We start from the raw sequence: 13,204 nt of genomic DNA, 5'->3' as shown, positions 1-13,204 counted from the left end.
AAAGATGTCTGTTATGTTTACTTGAAGTTTTCTATCATGTTTTGGGCAGGTGCCGCTAACATGTTGGCGGGCCAGAAGAAGAACCTGTTTGCCGTGGCTAAGACCTGGTACCAGCAGTTCTCTGTACACACCCTGAGCCTGATCCAAGGGAACCGATCTGTGTGCGGGTTTCACCTGGGGTACCTGGACTCTGAGACTGAGCTCATCTCTCAGGCCATGACGGTGGTTTTGGACCTGTACCAACAGGGCAAGATCAAGCCCCGAATTGACTCCACCTACCACCTAGAACAGGTGAATGAATGCGTGTGTGACGGTGGAAATTTTAACTGTGTGGGAGTGGTTTGGAAAAACATGAGTATTTCTTTATGTATTTGTAGTGATGGGTAGTAACCGATTGCATGTAATGTGGATTACGTAATAAAATTTCACAAATCAAGTAATTGTAATTAGATTAAATTACATTTTAAAATACTTAAAATTACATATCAGGCAACGGAAGTATATTGTTCATAATTTATTGATCCCCTCTAAATCAGCCTATTGCTGATATTAGATCATGCCTTCTCATGATGATTAATTATGTTGGTTACTAAACACTGTTGATGAATAGCTGTGAAATACTTTGTCTACATCATATCAAGTGACCTTCACTAATCCTCATTTAAATAATAATTCGTACCATGTTTTTCTGCCATTTTTGCCAAAAATTGTGAGAAACACAAATCTTATACATTCACATATTTTGATTCATTAAGTTTTCTGAAATGCATTTAAGCAAAGTTATATCAAAATAGTATAGATTCTTTCTTTAAGTGACATCAAATGAACAAAAGTTAGGTCAGAGGTAATCCAAAAACAATCACATTAGATTACCTAAAAAATATCAAGAGATTACGTTACTGATTGCAATTTTAGTAATGTAATTTGTAATAAGTACAGTATTGCTTTTCTGAAGTAGTCTACCCAGCACTGTGTATTTTTTGTCAGAATGTTTTAAATCCATCAAAATTTCACCTTGTGCAGATAAATGTGCATGGGTGTTCTTTCATGATCACCTAACCACCATAACTGTGAATTTTGATCAAGCTTTCTTGTTTTCTCAATCACTCACTCATTCTTTCATCCATCTTTCTCTATTATTTCCTGTCTTTTATCCTCTCTCCTGTTGCTATGGAGACGTCTCTTCCTGCTTTACAGTAAGTCACAGCAAATGCGAGCTGATGCTTTTATGAAGATCTGGGCTTTTAGCACTCTCAGTTTACTTTTGTGTGATTGAAGATTTGCTAAAGGATTACAAAGTGCTTTTGCATCCAAGCAACAAAAAAAATATGGAATTTCACATGGTTTCTTACAGTCGTTTTTAAGCATTCTATTTGTTTGTAACTCTGTCTTTGCTCTTGTTTCCTGTCTCATTATCTTTCCTCCTCTCTTCACAAGTCAATCGTCAGGGCCACATTGCTTTTCCCGTTGCTAGGAGATGGCTCGCTGTTGCCGTGGCACTGGTTGTTAGGTAGAGTGGTAAAGGAGAGGTGAATTAGGGAGAAAAAAACAAGAGAAGGAGACAGGTGGACTGACCAGAGAGCAGCTGAGATCTGTTGGACAGTCAGTGTCTTGCACTCTAACACAGCCAGAAAGAGAGCAGATTTATGCTCAGTTATATTTTAATGTGAAATGTGTGTAGTGATAAATCATTCCAGCTTTGCCAATTAACATAAATAATGCATATTTACACTGGCAACATTTTTTTTAAATTATTTATTTATTTGGGGGGGTTTTGATACAAATTGTGCAAAATATTATTTGCACTTTTGTGCAATTTGCTATTATTACCTTATACAATTATAATATAACTACATTACATTATATAGGCCTATAGATAGATAGATAGATGCATTTTTCATTTTTATTTTTTAATTACACATGCAATGTGATGTGTAACGGGGGGAAAATATACATCGAACAATACAAAAAAAAAAAAAAAAAAAAAAAAGAGTATGACCTTACAACAAATTACAATAATACACATACGAGTAAACAACAAATAATAAGTTTAAAAATATGTATAAAACTTTCTTCTCTCAAAAGTAAATGTATTGTTCAAATTTTAATGTAGAATGTAAAATAATAATCTATTTGATAAACTCAAGTTTGCCCTTAAATAACAATCATTGTTTTACAACAGTAACCATAGTTCACCATGGCATTTGTAGTAAAATCTTAGTAACTACAATATAAACATGATTACTGTCAGGGTTACAATATATAGTAAAATCATAGTTACTATATAGAAACCACAGTATTACTGTTACATAACCATAGTTAATTGTATCAAAACCATGATTTCTGCTCAGAAAACCAAAAAAAAAAAAAAATTTCTCTAAGTACTAAATCAACATTTTAACTTAATACCTGCACTAATTTGCTACATGCATCAACATAAATTACACCAACCTCATCTCAACATATTCAATCGAGGAAACAGGAAGAACTTGCATGCGTGTTTTAAACAAGCCCTCACGCACATTACTGACACGCATTACCAGTATACAGCACTCATGTCGAGCAATGTCTGCAAACAGTGCCTGTTTTGTAAACATCTTTTGACCATCGCTGTTGTAATTGACTGCAAAAGAAAATGTTCCCAGAAAGGAGAAACGCAGGGGGCTTCTCTATCAGCATTTTGTTTTCTCTACTTGCCATTTTCAACTACACACAATGCCTGCAGAACAGTGATTTCATCAAGTTGACCCACGTGAAACATAGGTGGAGCGTATCCATTCAGGTGCATTAGCGGAGGTTGTAACTGTGCCTGTCTGTTTGACGCTTTGTTTTCTTGACCAAAACTTGTGCTCCAGATGCGTCATTAAACATGAGGTGAACCGACCACAGTGCCAGTGCTTCCCGAACCATGGGTGGCGAACCGTATGGTTCGTTTTTTTACCGAGAACAGTTACACCTCTAATGTGTATATACTGTATTTATTATGTATTATGTACAGTATATTGTATTTATTATATATTAAATATATTGTTTTACAACTAATTAATAAATATATACATACACAGTGGCGTCCAAAAGTTTGGGCACCCCTGACCAACATTTCTGTAGCTGTGAATATTTAAGTGAGTAGAAGATTCTTTTCAACATTAAGCAAGATAAGTGTATTTTTGTTTTACACAATTTTAGAGTGGGAAAAAAAGGAAAGGAGCACCATGCGAAAGTTTGGGCACCCCAAGAGATTTTAGCTCTCAGATAACTTTTACCAAGGTCTCAGACCTTAATTAGTTTGTTAGGGCTATGGCTTGTTCACAATCATCATTTGGAAAGGCCAGGTGATGCAAATTTCAAAGCTTTACAAATACTCTGACTCCTCAAACCTTGTCCCAACAATCACCAGCCATGGGCTCCTCTACGCAGCTGCCTAGCACTCTGAAAATTAAAATAATTGATGCCCACAAAGCAGGAAAATTGTATAAGAAGATAGCAAAGCGTTTTCAGGTAGCCGTTTCCTCAGTTCGTAATGTAATTAAGAAATGGTAGTTAACGGGAATGGTTGAGGTCTGGAAGACCAAGAAAACTTTCAGAGAGAACTGCTCGTAGGATTGCTAGAAAGGCAAATCAAAACCCCTGTTTGACTGCAATAGACCTTAAGGAAGATTTAGCAGACTCTGGAATAGTGGTGCACTGTTCTACTGTGCAGCGACACCTGCACAAATATGACCTTCATGGAAGAGTCATGAGAAGAAAACCTTTCCTGCGTCCTCGCCACAAAATTCAGCATCAGAAGTTTGCAAATGAACATTTAAAGAAGCTTGACGCATTCTGGAAACAAGTCCTGTGGACTGAAGTTAAAACTTTTTGGCCACAATGAGCAACGGTATGCTTGGAGAAAAAAGGGTGCAGAATTTCATGAAAAGAACACCTCTCCAACTGTTAAGCACGGGGGTGATCGATCATGCTTTGGGCTTGTGTTGCAGCTAGCGGCAGGGGGAACATTTCACTGGTAGAAGGAAGAATGGAATAAATGAAATGCCAGCAAATTCTGAAAGCAAACATCACACCATCTGTAAAAAAGCTGAAGATGAAAAGAGGATGGCTTCTACTACAGAATCCACGGTGGATGACCTCAAGAGGTGCAAGCTGAAAGTTTTGCCATGGCCCACACAGTCCCCCGACCTAAACATCAAAAATCTGTGGATAGACCTCAAAAAAGCAGTGCATGCATGACGGCCCAAGAATCACAGAACTAGAAGTCTTTTGCAAGGAAGAAAGGGCAAAAATCCCCCAAACAAGAATTGAAAGACTCTTAGCTGGCCACGAAAAGCATTTACAAGCTGTGATACTTGCCAAAGGGGGTGTTAATAAATACTTTAGGCCCTTTTCCTTTTTTTGTTTTTTTTGAAACTGTAAAAGATGGGAATAAAAAAAGTAAAATTGCTTAAAATATTAAAGAAATGTGTCATCTTTAACTTTATGCCTTTTGGAAATCAGGCCATCTTTTGCTCGCTTATCTATTCACAGTGATAGAAATTTTGATCAGGGGTGCCCAAACTTTTACATGCAACTGTATATGTCTGTCTGTCACATTGGCCATAGCTCTTTATATATCAGCATTAGCTATTAAACTCATATCGGTCGTCCTCTAAATTAGATGCAAATTATCTCATTTACTCACTCATGTTATTTCCAACCCATATGACTTTCTTTTTTCCGTGAAACTCAAAAGTTGTTGTTAGGCAGAATGTTTAGTATCAGTCACCATTCACTTTTATTGTTTGGGAAAAAAATGCAATGAAAGTGAATTTACTGAGGCTGCCACTAAATTGGTGGCATATATGATCTCATAAATGCTGTTTGTGTGTGCGTGAAGTTTATTATTAGATCAACTGTCAACAGCTTGTTAGATATTCTTACCACAGCAGATGGCTAGTAAAGATGCTCTCTCTGCCGGTCCCTTCCTTTCACTCAACCTCTTTCGCTCCCTCTCTCTCTCTCTCTCTCTCTCTTTTAGGTCGGTGATGCCATGCGTAGGATGCAGGAGAGGAACAACATCGGTAAAATCATCCTCACCACCGAACCCATGAAGGAGGAAGAAAAGAAAGAGGAGGCCAAGAAGGAAGATGACAAGAAGAAAGAAGACAAGAAGAAGGACGACAAGAAAAAGGAAGACAAGAAGAAGGATGAGGCCAAGAAAGATGAGAAAAAGGAGGATAAGAAGAAGGAAGAGACCAAGAAGGAGGATAAGAAAGTGGAAGAGAAGAAGGAAGAAGCCAAGAAAGAGGAGAACTGAGAGAGGAGAACCACAGGCCGAAAAAAGTCGTGGATGTGCTTTGTCAGGGGTTTTGAGAGTGGTCTGTGTGTGTGTGTGTATATGTGTGTTATATCTGTGTGTGTGTGTGTGTGTGTGTGTGTGTGTGTGTGGGTGGGGGGGGGGTATTGTGTAATTAGCTCAACCCCAGGTGATTCTTCTGACATTAAAACCACATTTTTGCAATCTTTCAGAAACACTCCACTTATGTTCATTTACACAAACACACATTATACACCAAGGGAACACACCACTTTATTGTTCTTTTCTAACCCCGGTAATATTTATTCCCAGTTTCTCTGCGTTTTGCTGAGTCCTTTCTAACTCTTTCATATGACTGCATGCCAGCAAGGCATGTTAGGGCAGTATTATCCTTTTTATAACTATCACTTCAGTGTTTACTCAACCAATGTCTTCAATTATATAATGAAATAACCTTATTCAGCACCCTGTTAAAATATATTACAATTTTCTCTGTTACTCCTGCACTACTAATGCACTATAAAATTGTTGTATTCCACTGAAATACTCTTTGTAGACGCAAACCACAAAACACTCCCAGATTCGCGCTCTACACCCCTCCGTGTGTTTGCGTACTCACCTGTGAGACAGTTGAACGTTCCCTGGGGTGCACGGGTAAAAGCCTGGGTTCTCTGGGAGCACTGTTACCGTGACAACAGTGTCCGCCCTTTTTGCCAAACCCCTCCCCTTTCATTTTTGGTCTGGAGTGGGTTCACTTGTTTGATTTCGTACATCATCAAAAGTGTGCTTGATTGCTAGTTTTGTACAGTGAAAGAGCTTTCTGTGCCCACTGGCACACAAACAAGTGCACCCACCTTCATTCCCGTTGTTTGTTTGTTCTCCCATTGGACCAGACTCACTGATGTGCACTTGACCCTGTTCCCCTGGAGGAGTCAGTGTGGTTTCTTATTGGCTAAGAGAGACCAGCTTCTTTGATGTGCCCTAAATCACTAATAGTAGTATTAAAGAACCCAATGGACACCCATAAGCTTGACGGGGAAAAGCATGAGGGTGTCTCAGGCTTCAGTGGCTAGCTGATCAATGTGTGGTGTCATTAGACAGGGCAAGTGCCAGGATTTTAATGAGCCTAGCTGGCAAGCAGAACCAATTATAGACCATATTCTCTCAGCCTTTTCCCATCCCTCCTCTCTCTCTCTCTCTCTCTCTCTCTCTCTCTCTCTCTCTCTCTCTCTCTCTCTCTCTCTCTCTCTCTCTCTCTCTCTCTCTCATTGTGTGAACTCTTAAGATGTGGAAGCATTCAGCGGGTCAGATAAAGACAGGAGTGGTCTTTCATTCCTGAACTTCCTCCAGGATTCCTCGGGATCCTGACACTTTTCCTCCCCTCTTTCCTGTGACTGCTCACCATCTGATCGCCTTGACCTGCAGCACACTCGCTGTGTGTAACATTTCAATATGATCTGCGCTGACTGGCTCTTCTAATTCCACTTTCTCTCCTTCTGTTTCCCTTTTCGTCATCGTAGTTGGCATAGCAACAGCAGTTAGGCTAGTTAGAGATGACAGTCAGGTCTCACTCCCACATACACGATAGACACAAACATACACCATTGTTAATCAGCTGTTTTCTTTTTCCTTATGCTTTATAAACCTATATAAACTCATCCAAAAATTAATTCTGCCATAATTTTTACACCCTCATGGTGTTTCAAACCTGTATGACTTTCTTTTTTCTTGGAACACAGGAGATGTTAGGCAGAAGGTTCAGTCTGTCACCTTTCACTTTTTTTGCATATATATTATTACACACACATTCTGCCCAATATCTCCTATGTTCCACAGAAGAAAGTCAGTCATAAAACTTTGGAAATAATGAAAGTGAGCAAGTGATGACAGATTTTCAATTGGGTGGGCTATCCTTTTAAGATATATTTAGGTATCTGAGGGATGTGGCCACTCCCTCTACCACCACTCTGAGTCATGTCAATCAAACTCTCTGGCTCCTCCCACCTGTTTATCAGAGAGCAGTAATCTACTGCCTCTGCTGGTGATTTGTATGCATTGCTGTGCTATCATTCAAGTGTTTAAAACACTTGCTGACCTCTCTCTTTTGTGAGTCTGGTTCATTTCAGAGATCTACTTGAGTGTTTATGTATAAAACAAACCAGATCCCTCTTATGTGTGTGTTTGTATGATTTTGTGCGTATGTGTAATTGACAGTCTGTCCTCAGGTCTGTTGCTCAAATGTTCTTTCTTTCTGTCTCTCTACCTCCCTTTATGCTACTGTCTGGCATTTTAACAGTCTCTCTTTATTTCCTCCTGTAACTTTCACGATAACTCTGAAATATTCCAACCCCCATGATTGGCCTGTTTTGGCTTGTTATCGTTTGCACTCTGCTTGCACTCATAGAGATGGCAGTCCCGCTCCCAATCCACTGTATCTGTGATTCCTATCTGGGTTTTTGAATGCTCAGTTTCAGCTCATTCAGTCACATACTCACTCTTTATGCCTCCCTAACAAGTGTTTTAACCTGCAAAGAGTTGCATAGAATGCTGCATTGTTTGATGCATGCTAATGTTTACATAATCAGTATATAACGTGCAGATAATTTCGCATTCTGTTAACAATTCTGACTCAGAATGCACTGGAGTGACAGTGGCACTGCCATACTAGTATGTAGAATCACCGTGTTCCCACCTTTGGCCTGAAAATAATTCCGAATCCAGTTTAAGTTGCGGATCTGGAGGTTGAGTTTTCGATTTTTTTTTTTTTTTTTTTTTTTTTTTTGTTCCACTGGTTCTCTTACTGTGTTCCTGTGGATGGTGACTCAGAGCACCAAGTGACCCTAACTAACACTTAAGTGAAAAAAAAAAAAATCTGTCCTTTTTTTGTATTTTGTTTGATTTCGTTTGTTTGTTTTTGTGGTCTGCATTTCAGTAGTTTGAGTTCAAAAGGCTTTGCTGCAGTTCCTCTAAAATGTGATGAATCATGTTTCGTTGGTCCTGACCGAGTGTGCCAAACTTTTCGTGAAGGCACGACCTTCGCTATAACTGCTTACTGTACTGAGGGGAAAAATACCTAAAAAACTAAGAGAATGAAAGATGAAATCGTGTAACTGTCTGTGGTGATTGTCGAAATGATCTTGAATCTGAGATTGTGATTGCACTCCTTGTGTGTGGTCGACTACGCCCCGGATATTATTGGTGCTGATTGATTTCCAACTTTTCCCCCACTCGAATCCATGCGAAACCTCTTGTTCTCACTGTGCCTCAGTCGTAGACCAACACCAGATTGCCTCCACGCATGTTTACATGCAAATATACACCACTCATAGACGCTAATCCCTCCCCTACACCCTTGCTCAGCTCTGCTGTACTGAAGGGCTGATAACTCATTCCCACTGATCTGACAACCCCCAGATCAAGTGCACTGTTGTTTATGGATACACTGCTGTGTATTTTGTGTGTATTCGTAGATTATTAGGCAGGTTGATCATGGGCATGTTGGCTAATGACCAGAGGTAACCCAACAAAAAGATCCAGCAGCAGTTAGGACAAACTACACTTCAAAAAGTTTCTTAACATTTTTGTCTTGTCTTGTAAAAATATCAAAAACATCCATAGAACAAGATACATTTTAATTAGCATAGATCAAACATCAAAAGGAATGTGCTGGTTTCAATACAAGTTGAGCACAATCGACAACATATGTGGCATAATGTTAATTCCACAGAAAATAATTTTGACGGCTCGCTCTTTTTTTTTTTTTTTTTTTTTTTTTTTTTTAATAAAGAGCACAAATTGTCGTTACGGTGAGGCACTTACAATGTCAAGTGAATGGGGCCAGTCCATAAATATTAAAATACTCTGTTTCAAAAGTATAGCCACAAGATGTAAACATTATACCTGTTAACATGATTTTAGTGTTTAAACTTTGTTGCCATGTCGACAAAACAGCAGTCAACCCTAAGCGATTTAATCACACTTAAATCATGTTAACACGAATAATATTTACATCTTGTGGCTATACTTTTGAAACCCTATTTTAATGTTAATGAACTGGCCCCATTTACTTCCATTATAAGTGCTTTAGTGTAACCGCAATTTATTTTTGTTTTTTATTATTTTTTTATATAAATAAGGGACGAGTCAAAATTACATTTTATGGTAATTAACATTATGCTACAAATGCTGTATGTTGAGTTTAACTTGTACTGAATCCCGAATATTCCTTTAAAAACAAGAACTCTGCCAGTGGGGTAAGAAAAATGAGCTCAATTCAAGATATATTTTCACAAGTCTTAATATCTTCTATATATCGTTTCATTTAGCTGCTTAATTGAATTTATCTTGTTTCAACAATATCTTGATATTTTCAATGGAAAACAAGCAACAACAAAAAATAAAATAAAAGAAATACAAAAAAATGTAAATGTTTTTGCTGTGTAATTTGTTAATGTAGTTTTCCAAGTCATTTTAAGCCATAAATCTTTTCAAACATTTGCTCACTCTTTGGGGCTATTTAATTGTTTGTTGAGGCCTCTATTAAAAGCTTTGTCCGGTTCAGTTGTATAGTGATTTATTGTCAGTTTCCTTCTGACTGTTCTAACTGTAAAAATCCAGTGGGTCATCTTAACATTCTAGTTCACGATCAAACCCCACTGTGCCGTTTTCGGATGCATTCCAACAGCAGCGTTCCTGTTCTGGAACTCATCTCAGCTGCTTATGACATCAGAGCGGCTGTAGATTCAGTTTCATCCCTCTGCTGTTCTTTAGTTCTGTCTGCATGGCTAATGTTGAGCACCGCTGGGTCTATTCAAAGACCGCAAGGAACACACGCCCAACAACAATGACATCTGGGCTGGGAATGCTTGCATTAAATCTCTCTCAAGGTTTAGATGTTATAAGATGATGGTTTGGAGTATTCTTCCTCTTCCCTTTTTGGAGTGCATACAGCTCCACAATGAGCTCAGCTGCAGGTGTGAGTGTCTCTTGTGGATATGGAATTGTGCGACTAGGAGCCAGAGAGAGGCTCGGATAGAGCCAAGCTTCTTCCTTCCTCAGTCCCTCAATCCAATAGCTTTCCCAGAACAGGAAACGCCCCTCAGGCTTGCAGAGTCCAGAATTCCTGTTTCACATGCAGCCTTAACTAACGCCGCATCAACATGGAAATTAGATTCAAAATCTTAATTTAGTATGCCTATATTTCACAGTTTACAATATTGTGAAAGGTATTTGTTAATAAAATCGCTAATGAAATTAAACTATCGAAATTAAAGGGATAGTGTACACAAAAATGAACATTTTGTAATTTACTAACCTTCATGTTGTTCCAAACTTTTATGAATTTATTCCATGGAATACAAAAGGAGATGTTAGGCAGAGTGATAGTCTGAAATGGAATGATACAATGAAAGTGAATGGTGACTGAGTCTAACACTCTGTCTAACATCTCCTATTGTGTTCCACGGAAGAGAGCGAGTCATTCTGGGTTTGAATGAGGGTGAGTATATGATGAAAAATTGTCATTTTTGCTCAAACTATCCCTTTTAGAGGTCTAAATGTATACAGCTGGTGTTATCAAATGTATTCACCTTCAGTTTGTTAGGCACATAGAAGAAACCAGTGAATCATTCCAGATTGTTTCCCACACAAACTCATGAATACTCTGCATAAGTGGTCTGTCTTTGTCTCACAAGTGTACACTACACGCATCACACTGTGGTGCCGCACCTTCTATGTGCATTCAAATGCATAGGCTACCGAGAACAAAGATGCATGGCGACTTTAAAAACTTAGACTTTTGTTACTAAGGCTTTGTTTGCTCTCTGCTTGACTTTTCGTCTGAAGAGCCAATCAGAGGCATCAGCTGACATTCTTGTTCACTGATTGGCTTGTTATAAAGACTCAGCTTTAAGTCTCCACCCCTCCACACATGTCAGAGATGCACCACGGGTTGTTTTTTGTTGTTATTTGTTCTTTAAAACCCTCCATCAGAACTTTTTTCCATTTCATTCTTAAAATCTGAAGTGCTGCTGTTTCTGTGCTTGACTCTGGGTTGGTTGGACTGCGTGTGGTCGTGAGGACCGTATAGTTCATAACGCTTTTGTGTGTGATGTGACCATTTTGCCTTACATGTTTTCCAGGACTAATTAAAGAGCATAACTAAAAAAACAAACATGGAGTCATTATTGATCTTGATGTTTATGCATATACAGAGGAACAATCACAGTATAGCAAATGGATTTCATTTCAATCTGCTGGGGTGATAATATAAAATGACTGGTATAAAAATGATTTCATGTTCTCACAGATTAGTTTAATACTTTCATTACTTTATGACTTCAGTTTTCAAAATTGATGTCATTTAAATTCAATGGCACACATTTTTGTTGGCAAAAAAAAAAAAAAATGACTAAGGCTATGGGGGATAGACTTACAAACTGTGTTCGGAATGGCTTACTATCCATACTACATATCTATGTATGGCAGAAAAAGTAAGAGTAGTATGGTAGTATGCCATTGTGAATAGAGGTCGACCAATAGTGGATTTTGCCGATACAATAACTAAGGTGGTGATAAAGACTTATAAAAAATACTTTTAGTTAAATTACTATAATATGACGGGCACAGACATAGAGGCTACAAGAGTCCAAAATGAATAAAATCCCAGATTCTGTTTGTTGTTCAACCAAAATCCCAATAATAACTTTAAAAAAAAAAAAAAAAAAAAAAGATTTGTTGCTTAATGTGGAACATTTAACTGTAAACAAGCCCAAAACACACACAGGACTTTTATTTTGAAATGGAGACTTGGCTCTGTTAAAATGTTCTGTATTTAAGTATTTCATAATTTATGCTTTTTGTAGCTTTTTATTTTTATAAATTTGTAATTATTATTCACAAGATATGACATTGGAGACATGCATGTGCTGATAGGGCACACTTCAGTTTAGATTACTTGATTGTGATCAAAATAGCACCGGCCACAGAATAACATTTAAGCAGTAAAAAAAAAAAAAAAAAACAACAGTTCCAAAAAACAACAATCGGGACCGATTAATCGGTAATACCGATGTATTGGTCTACCTCTAATTGCAAACACGGCCACAGTCTCTTCAATGAGTTGAATTGTTGTTTAAAGTGTTCTGGATCATGCTGTTGACGAAACACTGAAGAAAAAAAACATCTTTGTGGAAACACAAGTTGATGAGTTGTGAAAAATAAGATGTGTTTTAGAAGATTTATACAGTTTTATATGCCATTTGAAGAGACTGTCACAGCCTCGTTTTCATGTCGAACTATTGAATAGTGTAAATGAACAAGGAGGAAAATCCAAACTTGTGTTATTAACAATCTGTTGAAGTAACACAAAAGGTGTTAAATTGTGATTTCCAGGCATGGAATTCATGGAAATCAATAACATTTTATGGAAGACATGAAAAAGTAATGAGAATATATTGTTAATATAATTGTTTGTAATTGAGCTGTAAAATATTAGATAGTTAGAAATTGCTCATTATGAGTGGAACATATATCAAATTATTTACCTTAAAAAAAAAATTATCCTTATCCAGCTATCACTAACGGCTGGAAAATTAGAAAAATACCTAAATGTTCTGGAAAAAAAAAGGATATGTCCTTGAAAATATTTTAGTATAATAGATCTGTTTGACTGTGTTGCTAATTTTGTCACTGCTGGTGGCTGCGCATTGTGAAACAACGTCAACGGTTAACTGTCATAAACGAATCCCTGTCACATACTTTTTCTGCTTATCTGTTGTCATCTCTGCTTTGCTCCAACAAAATAGTTTAAGTATTAATATAGTACAGATTAAGATTTTTTCGTTCCAACATTGCCGTTATGTTAACCACAAAAACATTTGACAGTCAGAACCGAATTCACACCCTGAAATGTGA

At 37.7% G+C, this 13,204-nt stretch overlaps 1 protein-coding gene across 1 annotated transcript in view; it reads left to right on the top strand.

The window, feature by feature from the left end:
- The window catches only part of LOC127451923 (synaptic vesicle membrane protein VAT-1 homolog), a 55,518-nt gene extending 46,461 nt beyond the window's left edge, over positions 1-9,057 (top strand). The window contains exons 5-6 of the mRNA XM_051716993.1: positions 50-291; positions 5,012-9,057. Of these exons, the coding sequence (XP_051572953.1) occupies positions 50-291; positions 5,012-5,290 (521 nt within the window). The 3' untranslated portion in view covers positions 5,291-9,057. The remainder of the gene's footprint in view (positions 1-49; positions 292-5,011) is intronic.
- The last annotated feature ends 4,147 nt before the right edge of the window (positions 9,058-13,204 follow it).

Source organism: Myxocyprinus asiaticus, chromosome 14 (genome assembly GCF_019703515.2).
Source record: "Myxocyprinus asiaticus isolate MX2 ecotype Aquarium Trade chromosome 14, UBuf_Myxa_2, whole genome shotgun sequence".
Lineage (NCBI taxonomy): Eukaryota > Metazoa > Chordata > Actinopteri > Cypriniformes > Catostomidae > Myxocyprinus > Myxocyprinus asiaticus.
This window is presented reverse-complemented; position numbering and strand designations above follow the sequence as displayed.